Raw genomic sequence first — 18,810 nt, 5'->3', positions numbered from 1 at the left:
TTAAGGAAGCAGAGGTTTGTTTTGGCTCATGGTTCCCATTATACGAAGGTGAAAGAACTGTCACGGTAGACAGAACTGTTTATGTGGAGGATGTTCATATGGAGGAGAACCAGCAGGCAGGAACCAGGGGCCAGGCATCACCTTAAAAGGCAACCCCTAGAGACCTACCTCCACCAGGCATGCCCCATTTCTCAATAGTTCTGCAACCCCACAAAACAGTGCCATGAGCTGGGAAACAGATGTTTAAATTGAGCCCATGAGGGGCATTTTACATTGAAATCACAGCAGGAACCTTGACAATTCCCAAAGGACCCAGGAAAGAAAGTTCCAAACAAGCCAGCAGCATGCACAGACCCTTCACAGCCTGCCTCTGATCTGAGACGTTTTCCAGTTACCCAGGACCATCCTCAATGGGCAGACACCATGCTCTACCTGCCTATGAGGCTTTCCCTGGTCTCAGTGCCAAGGGCAGGAGACTACTTTTTCACTAAGGTGACCACGTGTTGCTCCCTGAGGCAGGTGCTCACCAGCCTCCTCAGTCTGCCACATTGGTTCACCTACACTGCCAGCGTGAAGGGGCAGAACAGGATACCCTAATGTACACCCCTGAGGTACAGGGCTATTCTGAGGTAAAAGCATGTGAAAAAGGCAGATGCTAGAGGGAGCTCTGGCTTTTTTTTTTTTTTCCTTTCTGAGGACAGGAGATAACCTCATGAAAGATACCTTCCCCACACCAAAGAAAAGAAACATTCTTGCCATCCATGACAGGGTGACAGGGCCAATCTGTACACATAAATTGTTGGGCCAATCCATATCTTCCTAGCACAACAACTGTCCAGCCTAGATCTGTCTCGCCACATGCTCACAGCTACCAACTGCTCAGCTACAGCAGCACTTCCTATTTCATGCAAAAACCACTAGGTGTTTCTTCTGTCAATTTGTTTTATGTCAGTTAATTCTCAGGCACAGCTACAGACACTTAAGGGCTTGAGGCATAGGTCTGTCCCCTCTGTACTGCATGCACACGGATGTGCGCCTAGTTTTTCACCACACAGGCTGTTTGCTCAGGAGTGGAGGCTCTCTTAGGGCAGGGACAACGTTTCCTCTGTCTCTGTGTCTGCTGCACAGAGACAACACAGAGTTCACAGCTGTGTATTTAAAACATCAGCTGGATGAAAAGGCAACTTTGGAACACCCTGAAGTCACCTACAGTCTGAATGTGTCCTGAACTCTACTGATACCCATGCTAACTGCCAGGAGGAGAAACTCAGGCATGAGGGGAAGAGGAATCACTCACCCTTCCTGTTTGGCCCACAACAGGTTAGGGCCCAGCACAATGGCAATGTTGCTAGGCGTCATTTTATTAACATCACTGGTCTGGGCAAGCTTCGCAAGGAACTTGATTAAATACCTAGGAGACAAAACAGAGGGGCAGGAGCATCACAGAAACACTGCGAGTGTCCCTCCCTGCCTGCCTAGTGTTTGGCACAGATGGCTCAGGTGCTTACGACAGGCGGTCGCTAAACTGGGACCCGGCTCGTGACAGTGCTGCTCACACTTCTCACGCACTTTATTCAAAACAGGTTATTGAAGGCTCCGAGGGAGAAAACAGGTCCAACATCATCACATCGATTTAACTGTATCTATTTCTAATTTATTTTTCCTTTATAATCTTTCCTTTACCCCTACATTAATTACACCATGATTAATAGTGGGCTTAATATATGCTTAATAAAACGTCGTTTAAAAAAATGAAACTATATTTGAAAACACTTATTTTAATTATGAAAACATCCAATTACTGCATATGCTGTTATAAGCTAAGCAGTATAAAAATGAGCCATTATGAACAACCAAGTTGTCCACCAACAAAAGCAGGTTAGATAAAGTTCAGGCTGCCCTGATCTATAGTAGAGTACGATGCAAACACAAAATCCCAGCAGCTCCGCATTATTCTGCAAAGCCTTCTGAATGTGCCAAGCATGGTTGAGGTAGGGTCATCTCGGAAGAAACATATCCACTCCAGGGTCACTGCACCTTCATTTATAGGATCATATACACTCTGAAGGCTAACTTGATGTCATTTTGACATACCTGGGAAAAGGTAATAACTAAGGAAAAGTATCTACCGGACTGGCCCGTGGGCATGCCTGTGGTGCTTTTTCTTGATTAATGATGGATGTAGGCGGGCCCAGCCTACTGCAGATAGTGCCATCCTTGGGTAGGTTGGCCCAGGCTACGTGACAGCTAAAGAGTAAGGCTGGGAGTAAGTATAACACAATGTCTTCCATAGTCTCTCCTTCGTTTGTGCCTCCAGGTTCCTGCCAGAGTCATGCCTTGGCTTCCCTCAATGATGGACTATAACCTTAAAGACAAACCCTTTCCCACCCCGGCAGCTTTTGATTATGATGCTTAGCACACAGCAAACTCAAACGCATACCTAAAGTTAACAAAGTTTTGTGGTGGCAACTTCTGACACGTCGTCCATAAATATTGAAGTTTTTTGTCTTGATCCTGCACACTAGGAAAGAAATGTACACAAAAATTGATAAAAACACACACTATTGATCCCCATATTAATGTGTTATTATAGCTCAGATCTGCAATGTCTCTCAGAGGCGCCTGTGCTAAAGGCTTGGTTGACAGTCTGTGGCGCTAGCAGGAGATGCTGGAACCCTGAGGTAGGGTGCAGTTGGAAGACTTGATGCTAGAGGGAGGTCTTAGAACTCTAGTCCCTACCTTGTGTCTACTTGCCAGCATGAGGCGGACATGCTTCTACCACCATAATGTACGGCGTAGCCACAAGTCTGAAGCAACAGGAACTGAACCTATGACCCCAAGAACCATAATAACCTGCCCTCCTTTAAGCTGACTGTGTCACATATTTCTTATAGCAGAAAACTAACGCATGTTCCTTATCAAGTGAAGCCTGTCTCTGTTTTCAAAACTGCAAGATAGAACTGATCTGGGAAATAAATAATTTTGGGCTCAAAACCCAGTTCCACACTATTAGACTGGGAGCAGGTACTTCATCTCACCAAGTTTTGCAGGACAGGGGAAGAATGTTGATTCTGTTGAACGTTATTAAGGCTAGAGGCAGAATCCTGTAAAATCACTATGCCCCAAGCTTGGCACAAGCAGACGCCCGCCACTGAAAATTCTAAGAATGTGTGTATTAATTAGCAGCATTATGAAGCCTAGTGTTCCTTAACATAAAGGCAGCCTGGTCATAGAACAATAGCCAAGCTCCCAGGACCACAGACCTCTGATATTTCTTGGTGTCAACTCTGCTCCAAAGTCCAGGCTGGGGCTAATTCCTGTGTGGAACACTTTCAAGAGATCTGGTTCTACACAGCTTTGATGCACAAGCTTCCATAAACACGAGATGGGAAGAAAAGAACCTACAAAGTCACAACTCTGTCCTCTAGAGAGTGCAGCAGGCAGCCACAATGCTGATGAGTTACAGTACAGGAAGTCATCTGATTACACTTTAGAGGCCAGGTACCAAGCCAACAGAATGGCTTTTTCCAACATTTTTCTACTATAGCATCTTCCTGTCAGCAGAGAGAGAGACACCTCCTCCTTAAGGAAGAATTTTAGAGTCTAGGAACCTAGAGGAGAGTTGAGGTGAGGAGACTACCCGATACAAGAAACCCTATTGATGCTGACTGCTGACTCATTTAAATCAGTCAAAAGACAGACTGAGAACTTGTCCTTGAACTTAAAACCTCACCACCTACCAGGGAGAAAGTCTCTTAGTCCACAGTGATCGCAGATCCCTGAGGAGTCACATAGAAGCCACGATGGCTCTATCTAATCATGGTCAGCTAGGAAGGAAAGTGACACGGTGAGCTGAAGGGGGAAGGGCGGAGGTGGAGGTGAAACTAGCTGGTCCTTCCTCAGGACTGAAGAATCAGACAATCCAGAGAGGAAGTGAAAAGTAACAAGGAGCTCACCCAGCTGGCCAACAGAAGCTAATAGCATCTGAAACACACTGTCCTGTTACTAGGAAGGCTAAGCTGAGGGTGGAAGAGAAGATCAAAGAATGGGTGAAAACTTTGGGGCAGAGAGGTCTCCATCTGGATGCCAGCTCTGACAATTCCCAGTTCCTGTATCTGGACAATGAAGATAACAAGAATATGTGCCTATTCTGGATGCTCAATGCTTATTAAGAATGGCAGGAGGGAGTACGGCAAAGCTTAGCACACAGTGAACACTGAGAAAAACACTATTACTGCAAGTAAGGGTCTTATTCTATTGCTGAACAGCTGAACCTGCAAGCAGCCAGTAGCACAGTTACCCTATAACGTTACCCAGTCACAGAGGGGTTTGAGATCAGCTACTCCATTAATGTGGTGAAGCAATACTAGTTCAAACAACAGCACAGTCTGTGAACTCTTTATAGCAGCAATACTGAGAATGTTCACCCTGGATGCAGGTGGAACAGGGACACATCCTTATGCATGTATTTCAGTGTCCCGTGAATCCTGAGAGTACAATGACTTACAAACGGGGCATAGTATTTCATCGTTGCTTTGAACTTTTTAAAACTGAACATTTTAAACTTACCTTGCAACTTGTGTCCATTCTTCATACAGGCTGAAAGTCATCAAGGGCTCAGGTAATTCCCGCAAATAGGACTTCAAAGCACCTAAAACCATGAACACATTCTGAGCATGCAGTGGGGGGGGGAGGGGAAAGCTGCTGTTCTGCAAATGAAAAATAATCTCACATACAGTCTTCCAAGACACACAGAACAAATCATGATCTGGCAGCAGTGCTTATACAATAAAGCCTTGCAAAAGAAATTCAGTTCTTTGTAAAAATACACCAAGAGAGCAATGGAAAATAAAACTCGCTTGAAGGTAATTCTATTAACATACAAAATTTCTCCAGGCAAACGTAGGTCATGGGTGTGACAGGAAGGAAGAAATTTATCTTCAAAATAAATAAAAGCTACATTTGAGCACACTGTCTCTACTGAAAAGAAATTTACTCTAGCCACGCAAAGCAGGGCTGGCCTCATGGGTAGAAGACAAGAAAGAGACTCCATCACGTGAAAGGACAATCCTTGGCATTCCAAACAAGAGTGTCGTGTTTGCCATAGCTTAACGGGGTGGGGGGGGGGTGTATACATGTGCACACACACAGCGCAGGTTAGGCGATTTCATCAGTGACTCGATCAACCACTCCTCAAATGACAGCTGTTCTTTCTGCTGGTGATCTGAGCTAGAACTTGCTCACCACTAAAGACAGCTAGGTTTTCAGACAGTCCTTGGAGTTTACCTGCTACAGCATGGGGGTCTGAATAGAATTCATCCAGGTGAGATGTGGAGCAGTCCAGAGCAGCTTTCAACTTCTTTAGCTTAGAGGCTCCAGCCCCAATCCGAAAAAGGCCCTAAAGACAATAAAAAGCCACCAGCATCAAGTCAGAGCGAAATCTCACCCTGGGGGATCTTCAGCTTGCTTGTGAGAGCAGCCACAGTGCCCACCTTACAACACCCTTCCAAGGAATGAAGAGTGTGGTGTGTGCCCAGCGTATGGTGAATGGCAGAACAAAGACTTTCTTTTTATTTTTTAAATTGATTTTATTGAACTATACATTTTCTGTGCTCCCCTCCCTTTCTCTCCCCTCCCCTTTAACCCTCTCCCATGGTCCCCATGCTCCCAATTTACTCAGGAGATCTTGTCTTTTTCTACTTCCCACGTAGATTAGATCCACATATGTCTTTTTAGGATCCTTATTGCTGTCTAGGTTTTCTGGGACTGTGATTTATAGGCTGGTTTTCTTTGTTTTATGTTTAAAAACCACTTACGAGTGAATACATAAGATATTTGTCTTTCTGGGTCTGGGTTACCTCACTCAATATGATGTTTTCTAGATTCATCCATTTGCCTGCAAATGTCAAGACATCACACTTGCATAGGAGACCACTTCCTATATATAACCCCAGTAGTACAGACACTGAGAAAAACAACCAATAAATGGGACCTCCTGAAACTGAAAAGCTTCTGTAAAGCAAAGGACACAGTCAACAAGACAAAACAGCAGCCTACAGAATGGGAAAAGATCTTCACCAGAACACAGACCTTTTTAATGCTATTTCTCAATCTATGGAAAAGCTTTTATATTTCAGGGCATTGATTACTGACTACTACATCTTACAAATTTAGTTTGTTTTTTTTTTTAAATGACATCTCAGTAAAAACAGACCAGACTGCATGCCACTTTCACTGACCTCAATGTGACTTAGGAAGGAAGGAAGGAAGGAAGGCAGGCAGGCAGGCAGACAGATACATAGAGAACAAACCAAGAGAGGCAGGTATATAAAGGACAGTGGACCAGGATTTAGGAAGCTGTGCTTAAGCAGTAAGTGGTCAGGTTTCTCAACACTGCATACACCCAGAGATTCTTCCCTGGGAACAAGAAGGTAGTGGTAGGAGGTGTGGATGACAATCAGAAGTGTCGCTGGAGAACAAAAGCAGGCCCAGTTGAGACGCCCAGATTAGGGCTTTTGAAAGTTGAGGTTAGATATCAGAAGCCAACATGAGAACTTCCAGGATGTTCTTAATTTGGGTTGGATTACCCAAATTAAGCTTGGATACCAAAGCTTTATCTGTGAAAACTCACGTTGTTCACCTACAGTGCCTCTGTTCTTCTGCATGCGAGACTTCAACAAACGAGTCTCTCTCTCTCTCTCTCTCTCTCTCTCTCTCTCTCTCTCTCTCTCTCTCTCTCTCTCTCTCTCTCTCTTTTTATCCCTTTTCCAGACAGGGTTTCTCTGTGTAGCCCTGGCTGTTCTGGGACTCATCTGTAGACCAGGCTGGCCTCAAAGTCAGAGATCCAGTTGCCTCTGCCTCCCAAATTCTGGGATTAAATGCATGTACCAGCATCACCCAGCTACAAAAGATTCTTTAAAGAACAAAGAATCTTACATTTTGAATCTAGCTCTGCCCTGGCATGAACTCCTTGCATGTTTACCTCAATGTATGGGGAGAAATAAGAGCTGTCCTGTTTGGTTCATGCAGGTATTTTTGGTATGGATCATATAAAATGCAATACATAAATGAACCCTTTAAAACCACTGCACAGCACACAAAATGCAAGACTGTCGTGAACAAAAGGTCATGGATGTTCTCAGCCACCAAAGCATTGTCCCAAACCATAAACAGAGATTGAAAGGAGACAGGACGGCGAAAGATCAGCGCGCAATGCAAGCAGAACAAGTGCGCTTTCTGTGAGACCGCACTTTATCTATTAAATTAAGGTCCACGAACATTGAAAACTAGGGATCATGGGGACAGAGGTGTGAAAGCCAAGGGTCTATACCTGCACACTGGCTGCAGGATAAAAGTGATGGGGGGGCGGGTGGAAGTGATGTGGATAGAGCAAGGGTTAAATGATTTGGCAGATGGAACCTGGGGTGCCTCTCACCTCCTCCTTCATGCCAGTCTCCAGCAACAACATGACGCAGGCCTCAATAGGGAGCGCAATCTCACGACCACTCCTCTTCAGGTGCTCCTCCAGGGGTGTACCGAAGGCTGGCTTCTCTGCCCACTTATCTAGAGCAGAAAAGAGTTGGTAAGACCTTTGACCACCTCATGAATCCCTGAAAATTTTCTTTCCATAGAACCAAAGGGCTCCTTTGTAGACTGGTGGCTGGGGCTTGGGGAAAGGAGAAACACCCAGACATTTGTAAGCTTCAGTCATTTACCAACTATGGGAGCACAGCCCATGTGTCAGGCTGGGACAATCACTGGGGGACAGAGGCTCCTAGCGCACCCTATGCACGACTTGCCCAGGGGAGATACTGATGGTGGCGTTGAACCTGTACCACACACAGTCAACACATGTGGAACCAGAGGCCTTGCATTAAAACACAGGCTACATCTGAGCACACTATCTTTACTGAAATTTACTCTAGCCATGCAAAGCAGGGCTGGCCTCATGGGTAGGAGACAAGAAAGAGACTCCATCACGTGAAAGGACAATCCTTGGCATTCCAAACAGGAGTTTTTGTTTGTCATCAAAACCAAAAAAGGTCAAGGGGAAGGCAAAGTAGATAAAAAGTAGATAAAGTAGTACACTGCGGTACGCAATACTGTCCGCTAACCTGTACCTAGTTTAGAAACCTCTGAGCAGAAAAACTTTGATGTATGTGGTTCCCAAGCAACTTGGACTAAAGGATGTGCTGATGGTGGTGGCATCAGTGTTTTGTGACTTTTGGGTCACAGGCCCTATTTCATACAAAACAGATCTGAGGCAGCTCAGCAGAAACATGCACAATGAAGCAGTCAGAAGAATTTGGAACATGGACATGCTAAATTAGAATATGAGGTGCTTGTTTGGCCTGGCCTGCCTGTGGGCACTGCAGAGATCTGCAGTGCTGCCTGGAAAGCACACAGAAACCAAAGAGGAGCCAACACGTTATCCTGTGCAGCTAAGGAAGAGCGGACAGTCTTCCCAGCCTCTGATGGACATCCCTCCTGTCACCACCCTGCTATTGGAGGGCTGGATCGGGACAGGGCTGTCCAGGGACACTTCCCTCCCTCCATGCGTGGGATGGGGCTCCTTCCACCTATACAGAGAAGAAGGAAGAAAAACAAAACACTACAGATGCACAGGCCTAAGAAATGATTGAAGTTTAAAATGACAGCAAGAGGAAGTGAGGAAAGATGAGAGAAAGGGGTGGAGACAGAAGACAGCGAATAAAAACACAGACCAAGTACATGCCACTCTCAGCTTCTCACCTTTGGCCATGTCCTAGCCCTGTCCTGGGGAATTTTCTAACAGAAAAAAGTGTCTGGGCCAGTCCTGTTCCACAAACAGAGGTCTACGACAGTTGTCTAGAAGTCTAGATCTTATCTAGACTACTCTGTCCCTTTTACTTAAAGCATTGATGGTCAACCATGCTCAAAATGGTCATGAGACCATTTTCTTAGTGGATACATGAGAGGCACTTGGGAGTTTTGCATATGATACCTATAATTACCTCTACAACATGTCCAACCCTAGACGCTAATGTCAAACAGAAGACAGACATAAGCTGGGAGGAAGGAGCCCAACGCCTTGCCTAAGTCCTGCTTCCTGTCTAGGTAGTCTATTGTAAAACTATGTTCCCGGCCCTCAAACTAAAAATCTCAACTTTTAAAAGAGCAAAATGTCTTAAGTGAGAGGCATGAGCTCAATAACGAACCGTGAACAATCTCGAAAGGGAGTTAGGTAGGAGGCAACCAAGAGAACCGCAGCAGCGTTCTGGGGGCTGTGTCTCCCGTCAGTCGGAAAGCCCTGTGGTGAGTGTCCTTGAAGCTGCTCGGGGTGACGACTGCTACACAGAACGCCACTCCCCACATCATAGGAAAGCCCTATGGTGAGTGTCCTTGAAGCTGCTCAGGGTGCCGACTGCTACACAGAGCACCACTCCCCACATCATAGGAAAGCCCTGTGGTGAGCGTCCTTGAAGCTGCTCAGGGGTGACGACTGCTACACAGAGCGCCACTCCCCGCACACCTGCAGCAACAAAGGCTCTGCATCGCTGCCCCTCGGTGAACTTGTCCCGAGCATCAGGAAAAGAACCGTAAAAGGGAGATCCAATCCGCCATGATTCGGGATGAGAAAGGGCCATCTTTCCCCATAAATATACCACCTACCTCATAAATACTTATAAAAACTGAAAAACCAATGACACGAGGCGCACTGCGCTGCTCCTGCCTTTGGGGCAGCCCACTGCAGTCTCTCTTTGGAGTGCCTGTCCTGCCAAATAAACTGCTTAAGCTTTTCACGTCTCTCCACTCTCCTCTGGGAAGACAAGAACTGAGGCCTCTATAACACAGAGAGAAGGCCACTCTCCAGTCCTCTCTTGGAATGCTGTAGTAAACACTAGCAGAGGATGGCTCGCCACCCACTGTGGAGTGTCAGCGGCAGAGGGAACAAACGAGAACGTCTGACCTCGACACAATTCCAGTTCAAGAGCTGGCCTTCAAACAACAGGCCTACTATGTGTCAAGTACTGCAGCAGGCACACAAAATTCTTAAGGGCCCCCCCCCACAACACACACTTTCACAGTAAGAGCAACTGGACTATGAAGGACACATAAGACAGACACATAAACATGTAACAGCCATTAAACAGGGAGGACATAATGCTAAGACGTGGCGATCAATGGTATAGACGAGGGTCGCAAACAGTCACTGGGGGTGAGAAGTAGAATAGGTCTATGGGCCAGGCTGGAGAGTCCATGGCTGCAGCGACTCTGAGAGCTGCATGGAGGTCTCCACAGTGGAAAGCATGCTGTGCTGACATCTTGGAAATGCTGAAGAGAGGCCTGAGGCCAGCACTGTTAAAAAGTGTCTGGTCTTTCAATGGCGGCAACTAATTTTTAAAATAAATTTGAATGAGCTATGGCTGTTTGCGACTTCTGGTGTAGACCATCAATGTGACAGCAATTCAGAGACAACGTACTCAGTGCTGGCTGCAGTGGTTAGAGAAGGCTCCTCAAAGGAAGTGAGTGAGGCAGGGACTGATGGGCATCAAGAAGCAGACAAGCACACGGAAGGGAGCTGGCTGGGAACAGCACTGGGGGACAAGGAAATGAAAGTGCAGGGGGCTGGTGGGACAGAAGGAAGGTGGAGGTCGGCGCCAACTACCCAGAACCCAGTCATAGGTAGGCAAGGGGACAGAGAGATGGCTCTCAGGTTTCACAGTTGCAGAGTTTGAAAAAGGGCAGTAAGAGAAGACAAGGAGGGAAAAACAGCTGAGCAAGTCTTGGGTGCTGTCTATGGTCGAATGCAAAGGACCACAGATCCAAGGGAGCTGACTGAGGCTCACAGTGCAGTGGGGTGGGAGGGCTGTCAAGATGCAAAATGTCTGGAAAGAGAAATGGGATGAGGGAGGAGAGAAGAACAGAAGAATGGGAATGGACTCAGAAAAGGCTGACTGCTGGGTGGGTACAGAAACAGACATACGGAATCCTAACTGGGAAGGAAGAGTGAAATCAGGAAGAAGATGTCCTCAGTGCTCACCTGGAGCTGTGTCAAACACCAAGATTTGGGGGAAAGGTTGCTGTTCCTTGGGGAACTGTAATTTTCTTTAATGGTGGAGTGGGCACAGAAACCAAACTGCAAAGGGTTATGGGTAAGAAGGTGGACAGCAAGGTGGATATTGGAGTTCTCCAGGTTTGGGGATGCAAAGTTCCCACTGCAGATTTCTTTTTCTTTCTAAAGATATGTGGAGTCTTTCTTAGAGAAGGCCACTGAAGAAAAGACGGTCCCAAAAGAAAGGTAGGTACAAAAGCAGGTAGAGGTGAGGGAGTGACCTGGGAAAGACAGAGCACACATCTTCACGGCGATGAATGTCACAGTCCAGCCTTCCCTCTTCTGTCCTGAGCTCCCCTCTGCTCCCCTGACTTTCTGTATATTTCTCTGAGGAAGAACACTGAACAGGGATGACTAAGAAATCCAGCCTTCTTGCTTATGTTAACATTCAACTCTTCCCAACAGAGTTTTCACCATTCAAAGGCCAGAATAACACCTACATCTTGTCCCATGTAGGGCCCAACCAGCAGTGGACATCTTACAAACACATGCTCTCAACACTCTGAACTTGACAGCATTTGCTGCTGAAACTCAATATATTGTCCAGGAACTGGGAAACCATGACTTAGGAAAAGGGGCAGCCTGTCCAGAAAAGAATGGCCAGGTAATGAGACACACTGCACTGCACATGGGATTGCTCAAGACCCTATGCTTGCAGTCAGGCTAGAGCAGCTCTGACACCACAGTGTAAAGCATCCACACAGAATAACTCATCAGGGCTTCCTGAAACTTAGGAGAAGACATGGCATTCTCTAGGGGACCAGCCGCCCACACATTTGTGAACACCACACATTTGCCCACCTTGCCCAGTCACATGTTTGCACCTGGCCAGACACCCTTGCAGTACCAACTCAACGGCTCCACAGGGGATGTATAGTCTGAATGTCAGCTCTATGTATCAAACAAAACTAGAGTCAGCTCTCTGTAACTTTGAACTAACAAAGTCAACAACTTCAGACCAAAAGCCTCTGGAAAGGCTGTGGGCACAGGGCACTTGCCTCATATGTGTATGACCTTTCGTTCTATCCTAGTACTACAAGGGAGAAAGAGAGAAAAGAAAGAAAGAAAAAGACGCTGGAAAAGGCTGATCTGAACTGAGTATGCAGGGACCTTCGTTTTCTTGTCATTATTTCTCAAACAATGCTATTTTTATGTAGCTTTGTATTATCATAATAGACACTGCAAGCCATCTGGAAATTTAAAAATAGAGGGTGTGTGTGTGGAAGGTGTTTGCAAACACTATGCTGCTTTACATAAGGGACTTGGAAGTCTGGAATTTTTGTTCGGGAGAACCAATTCCCTCATGGACACCAAGAGACAAATACAGAAACCCAAACATAACAGAATAATTTCTGCCTCAACAACTGCCCACATCTGCTGATAACTATTCTAACGGTCAGCCAGCGAAAAGTAATAGCAAGAACTGGGGTTGAAGGGAGGAGGCTTTACATACCCAACTTAAAACTACACACCAGGGGAGAGTTCAACACACTGCTAGACAAAACAGTTACATGCTTCAGCAGAGCAGACAAAATATCAGAGCTGGTAAGAGAGGAAGAAACGGAAGAAAGAATCTTTCTACTGAAGGTTAGAAAGAGGCAGCCATGCCTTGTGATTTGATTACAGTGACTGATGTGGCATCAAGGGCTGGCTTGTCAGATTCTTCCTTGAAAAATCTGGACTACATTTTCTAAGAGGGATGGATGCTCTCTATGGCACAGACAACTGCTGGAAAAGGATAATTAGACGGCAGAGTTTGCAAACCTGGTCAGTAGCAGAGAGGCTGTCTGTCTTCAATGGAAGGTGTTGGAAAGTGCAATGCTCCATTAGTGTGTTAATTAAGGTTTGGAAGAAATTAGAGAATGCAGCAAGAATGAAACTATGCTGGGAAATGCTAGGCAGAGAGGCTCGTCTCGAGGAAAGGCATGCAGAGGCAGGGTGAAGAAGAACAGAGGCAGAGGGGGCGAGCGAGAGGAGGCATCAGCAGACACGCAGGTTACGTTACCTTGATGGGCGCGCATTTCGGGAAGGGCCTTTTCTAAGACTGCTAATGCTTTTCTATGGTAATCTGCTTGGGCTTCTAATAACTGAGAACAGACCCACATTCAAAAACAAAAGTAACGTTAGCATTGGATGGACACAGACACAATGGTTGAGCAAAACTGAAAATCAACTCTTTGCATAATGCTTAAATCATTCAATTTTTATAACATGTTAACCTTTGGTCGAGGGAAGGTACTTACCGTGACAAAGAATCTGCCGTACTCCCCTTCTTTGGCCATGAAGTTGTACATATCTGCTGCCAGTTGATCCTGGGTAGAAGATGTGTCACTAACATCAGTAAAGAAACTGGCACCTGACAACGCCCTCTGGGATTTCTTAGATCAAAGGGGACGTGAGCAGCCACGGTGAAATGTCTACTGATCAGTTACTGCACTGAGGAGAAAGAACCTCCGGATGGTGAGCCGGCTCAGCTGATAAAGCACCTGCCTCCCAAGGGTGAGGACTTGAGGACAATTGCGCACTACGTATGCAACTGTAAGTCTGGAACTCCTACAGTAAAATGGTGGCCCACACAGACAATCTCTGGAAGTTTGTGGGTTAACTAGCTTGGGTACACAGTGGTGAACAGAGCCTGCCTCAGAGAATATGGAAGGCAAGAAGCAACACCTAAGACGGTTCCCTGACACCTCCAAACCCACTCACCCATCACCACACAACACCTAAGACGGTCCTCTGACACCTCCAAACCCACCCACCTATCACCACACAACAACTAAGACGGTCCTCTGACACCTCCAAACCCACCCACCCATCACCACACAAACACCAAAATAGAAAAAGAACGGAAAATTTTTCTGATTGGCATGGAAGGAAATCAGAGTGTGAGGGTTAGTGTTAATTGTCAACGTGACAGGATCCAGAAACCTTTAAGAGACAGGAATCCAAGTACCACCCCCAATCCCCCTACCCACCCTAGAAGGAAAGCCTTGGAAGGATTATGTTAATCAGGTTGGGGTAGGAAGACCCACCCTAAAAGTGGGTGGCACCATGTTTGGGGTTTGGGTCCTAGACTGTATAAACCTAGATATTTGCTGGTATACCTTCTAGAAAACTAAAGTATTGAGTATAATTTGGCATTTATTGCCATTTGGGCTCTGGGTAACAAAAAGGAGGGAACAGGTCATACTTCTATTGTGCATAAATATAAAAATGTGTAAGGAAAAACTCAGGGTGTTAGCAGCAGATGCAGGCAAAGAGAAGGATAAATGGAAGTAAGACTTTACTCTGTAGCAACACTTTTTAATATGTGAGCTTATGTAAATAATTGTTATTAAAAATTGCTGTTATTTTTATTACCTTGCAGCACTGGACCGAATCTCAGGCCTTGTAGATTCTAGGTAAGTTCTCTACCATTGAGCCCATTTTCTGCTTTTTATTTTTAGACAGTGTCACAGAAGTCCTAGTTGGCCCTGAGTACTTTCTGTAGCCCAGGCTGGCCCTGAACTTCTAATCCTTTTGTCTTAGCCTCTCAAGTAGCTGAGATTACAGGCTTATACCACCAGGACAGAAATTTAAAAGACAGACTTAGCATTTGAATATACATTTCTAATGTTTCAAACATGTGTCTATAGACATTATACATGTATATCGGAAACTCAAATATTAGAAAATAATACATACAGCTTGAGTGACCTTTGTTTTTTTCTTTTTCAAGACAGGGTTTCTCTGTGTAACAGCCCTAGCTGTTCTGGAACTAACACTTATAGACCAGTTTGAGGCTGGTCTTGGATGCACAGAGATCCTCCTACCTCTGCCTCTCAAGTGCTGGAATTAAAGGCCTGCACACACCAGCTTGAGTGAGCTTTTTAATGTACTATCTTCTATTTTTGCCACAAGGTACACAAAGTTATATAAGGATTCTCTTATTCAGAAATGCACATTAAGAACAGCAAATATCCCTTTAGAATAAATGAGAAAGCAAGAAAGTAGATTTCCTGAGACCTCGCCTTGCTCCTAACCAGAAAGTGAAGGAAAGAAAAATAATGAACAATCAAACGCTAAACACAAACTAAAGCTGGGGACAATCTCTGCTGCCCAACACGCTGGAATGTGGCATTCATGTAGGCTCGAGGGTCAGAAAATTGCTAAGCATGGAGCCTGGTGAGCTAAGGAAGAACTATATACCTGTCACACATAACGACAGCATATCTTTTCTTTTTTGAAACAGGGTCTCACTATGTAGTTTAGTTGTCCTGGAACTCCTATGTAGACCAGGCTGGCTTCAAACTCAGAGATCCACCTGCCTCTGCCTCCAGTGTGCTGGAATCAAAGGCGTGTGCCACCATGCCCAGTTTGCTCAAGGACAGTATTTCTAAAGAATTATATCCCAACAGAGGGAACAATTACAGTAAGTTCACTCATCAGCACACAGAGAGAATGGAGCAGTGTCTGTGGGCTGGGCTGAGTCTAGGAAAGAACAATGCCTATGAGACACTCCCGCCAGTGTCCAGAACCCCAGAGATAATGCCTTTCTCTACCGGTTTGGACACATGCCCCTCTAAACATATCACACTCGTAGCAGTCACACTGGAATATGATTTTTTTTTAGCATTCTTTTTTGTTTCTTTCTCCCCGAGTTAGAGTCTTGTGTAGTAGCCTAGGCTGGTCTCAAGCTTGAAGCCAAAGACAACCTTGAACTTTCGACCCTCTTGCTTCTAGCTCTCAAGTGTTAGAATCACTACTCCCAGTGTGCATGGTTCTGGGACTGAACCCAGAGCTCTGTGCATACCAAGCCAGCATTCTACCTACTAAGCTAAATATGATCCTTTATAAACATAAAAACTGAGGTGCAATCTGTAAGGTACAGTTTCATTTTTACCTGTTTTATTCAGTATTTAACAGTTCAGAGAATAATAACTGCTATTTTTCCTATTTTTCCTTTTTTTTGGTTTTTCAAGACAGGGTTTCTCTGTATAACAGCCTTGGCTGTCCTAGAACTCACTCTGTAGACCAGGCTGTCTTCTTCCCAAATGCTGGAATTAAAGGCATGTGCCACCACCGCCCAGTAATAATTGCTATTTTAAGGGTGGGATTATAACATGGCCTGAACAAACCAAAATATAAGAGTTCCAACACAATCTAGGAGGAAATGAGTATTTCTGGAAAAAGATGAGCAACAGCAAGAAAAAAAAATGAAGACCCCAAGAGTCATTAAAGATTTACTTCCTTAGCACCTCTAAAAGAAGCTGAATAAGTATCTATTTTCATGATTAGACCTGAGAAGAAAAATATCACTTAATAATAAAACCAGTATAGATTTTTTGAACGTACTTTTGGAATTAAATTTTTGAGAGAAAAAATTATTATTCTCCTAAACTAAAAACCAGTTATTGTAGAAACATTAAAAAAAAATTCTTCCTGCCTGAAATGGTGGCCCAGGTCTTTAATCCCAGCATTTGGGAATAAGAGGTAGGTAGGGATCTCTGAGAGTTGAAGTCAGCCCGATGTATAGTTGAGTTCGAGAACAGCCAGGGCTACACAGTGAGACCCTGTCTCCAAAAAAACCAAAACAACAAAATCATTCCCTTAATAAAGTAAATAAGAGCATTTACTATATAATAGATGTCATGTTTATATCAGAAAACCTATGCAATACTGCTGTCTTTATACCGCAATCTATCATTTTAATTGTAACTTTCTATTATATTTAGTTTCTTTCCCTCTCTCAACTGATTATTTTTAAATAAGCCCAGTCAAGATTTTCTTAAACATCCCACTTGCATTCTAAGATTTATTCTGTGACTGTGCTGTGTACGGGTACGAGCTTTTGAGTGTGGGTACCTGCAGAGGTCAGAAGAGGATGCTGGTTTCCCCAGAGAAGTGGGGGCAGGTAGTTGTGATCCACCCAATGTGGGTGCTAGAAACTGAATTCAGGTCCTCTGCAAGAGCACTATGGACTCTTTAACCACTCAGCATCTCTCCAGATCCCACTTAGATTTTAAAATAATATACAGTATTAGAAAATAAAAACTAGCCTGTGGCCAGGATGTAATGTATGAGGAGAACAAATAAAAATAATAACAAAATAAAAACTACTCTTCAATATCATTCATAGTATTCTGATATGAACTAGGAAACACTGAAGAATTTATAACATGACTTTTTGCCCATAATTTACAGAAAACAACAGGCAGCTGAAGATCTCCCCCGATAAGGGACTCCCATACCTTGCACTGTTCAACTTTGTTCCCAGCTTCATCCATCTCTTCCTTTAGGGTGTCTATTTTGGATGGAAGCCCCTGAAAGTTGGTTCCTGAAGACTTGTGTGCTTGGTTCCACCTGCAAAACAGAAGAACCAGATTGAGACTGAGAAGAAGCAGTGTAATTTTAACCAGCAGGCAGGCCCTGAAGAGAGAGACTTCCCCAGCTGACTCCCCTGTACTGGAAGCAGACTCCTGCAGGCCTTCTTCTTTCCTCCAGAACAGAGGTAGGTAAAACCAGGCACTGGCTTCTCCACAGGCAGGATCTATGTTCAGTTTGAGGCCAGCTGATATACATAATGAACTCCAGGACGGCCAGAGCTACATGTGAGACTATGTCTCAAAACATCAAAACAAAAACCAAAAGGAGGGGATAGGCACAACTGCTTGCAGAGCAGGTACCACAGACTCTCGTTGAATTAGATCTCATTTTCCTTCAGCAGAGCCACAGGAACAAGTAAAGGCAAACAAGGAATACTCACCCACTGCAGTTTCTCGGATACCCACTTCAGTTAACTGAGTATGACTATGGACATAAGAATCAGTGTTGGATATCCTAGGGCACATGTGCTTGAGATGTTCATGTCCTAACAGATAAACCTCTATGTTCTGCTTAGCCAAGCACAGTGAAGGGCACACACAATCTCAATTAACTAAGTAACAGACATTCTTTCTCCAGAGTAAAAATGTATGTAGGGGGGCATACTCCTGGTCTCGCTGTCTTGCAGTGTTCTAGACACACATGTATACATGACAAGGCCACAGCAGAACTCTCCGTCAGAGTACTAGTCCTGCCATCTGCCATCTCTAGGGCATGGAGTAAGTCATACAGCCAGCATGTGTTGGTCTCAGTCTGTCTGTGAACAATCCTCTTCACAGAAACAGAGGGTGTTTGTATCAACCCCATCCTGGCGTTTCCAGCTAGTTACTTCTGAGGCACTGCTGGCAGAGATGCCTTCAACCCTGCACAGAGCCACAAGGAACTCACAGTGTTCTGTGTGTGAGTCCTTCCCTTCTTGATCATGGAGGTTTAAGACCTCATAAGCTGTCTGGATCACAGATCTATTATCTCTCAACTCCAATGTCTTGAGAGCTGTGATCTTGGAAGTGTCAGCTGTCAACTCTTTTCAGATTAAGAGCCTTAGTTTAGGATGTTCTAACAATATCCCCACTGTCACACTTGGAAGGGGGTACGCACAGGTTGTGCCCTGGCCACTGACAGAGGTATCTGTCTGACTCTGCCAGGCTTGAATGCTGATTACAGGACAGAATTCTGCTGCATTCATCACTGATCTCACAGCATCACCTTACCTCGCTCGGACTGAATCCCAATCCAACACCAGTCTAGCCAGCTGTTTCCTTTGCTTTTGGATGTTGGGAATCTCCACCTGGAAGGAAGAACAGATCATACAGATACACCTGGGGATTTTAGATGAATTCTTCAAAGAGGAA

At 45.0% G+C, this 18,810-nt stretch overlaps 1 protein-coding gene across 7 annotated transcripts in view; it reads right to left on the bottom strand.

Moving 5' to 3' along the window:
• The window catches only part of Arhgap17 (Rho GTPase activating protein 17), a 92,439-nt gene that overhangs the window by 22,209 nt on the left and 51,420 nt on the right, over nucleotides 1-18,810 (bottom strand). For all 7 annotated transcript variants that reach the window (XM_048460447.3, XM_048460451.3, XM_048460449.3 and 4 more), the window contains exons 6-14: nucleotides 18,670-18,746; nucleotides 17,326-17,437; nucleotides 13,339-13,407; nucleotides 13,101-13,182; nucleotides 7,436-7,563; nucleotides 5,287-5,398; nucleotides 4,570-4,651; nucleotides 2,441-2,521; nucleotides 1,298-1,411 (exon numbers count right to left, since the gene is read on the bottom strand). In XM_048460447.3, coding sequence (XP_048316404.1) covers nucleotides 1,298-1,411; nucleotides 2,441-2,521; nucleotides 4,570-4,651; nucleotides 5,287-5,398; nucleotides 7,436-7,563; nucleotides 13,101-13,182; nucleotides 13,339-13,407; nucleotides 17,326-17,437; nucleotides 18,670-18,746 — 857 coding nt within the window. The remainder of the gene's footprint in view (nucleotides 1-1,297; nucleotides 1,412-2,440; nucleotides 2,522-4,569; nucleotides 4,652-5,286; nucleotides 5,399-7,435; nucleotides 7,564-13,100; nucleotides 13,183-13,338; nucleotides 13,408-17,325; nucleotides 17,438-18,669; nucleotides 18,747-18,810) is intronic.

Source organism: Myodes glareolus, chromosome 7 (assembly GCF_982192425.1).
Source record: "Myodes glareolus chromosome 7, mMyoGla1.1, whole genome shotgun sequence".
Taxonomy (NCBI): domain Eukaryota; kingdom Metazoa; phylum Chordata; class Mammalia; order Rodentia; family Cricetidae; genus Myodes; species Myodes glareolus.
This window is presented reverse-complemented; position numbering and strand designations above follow the sequence as displayed.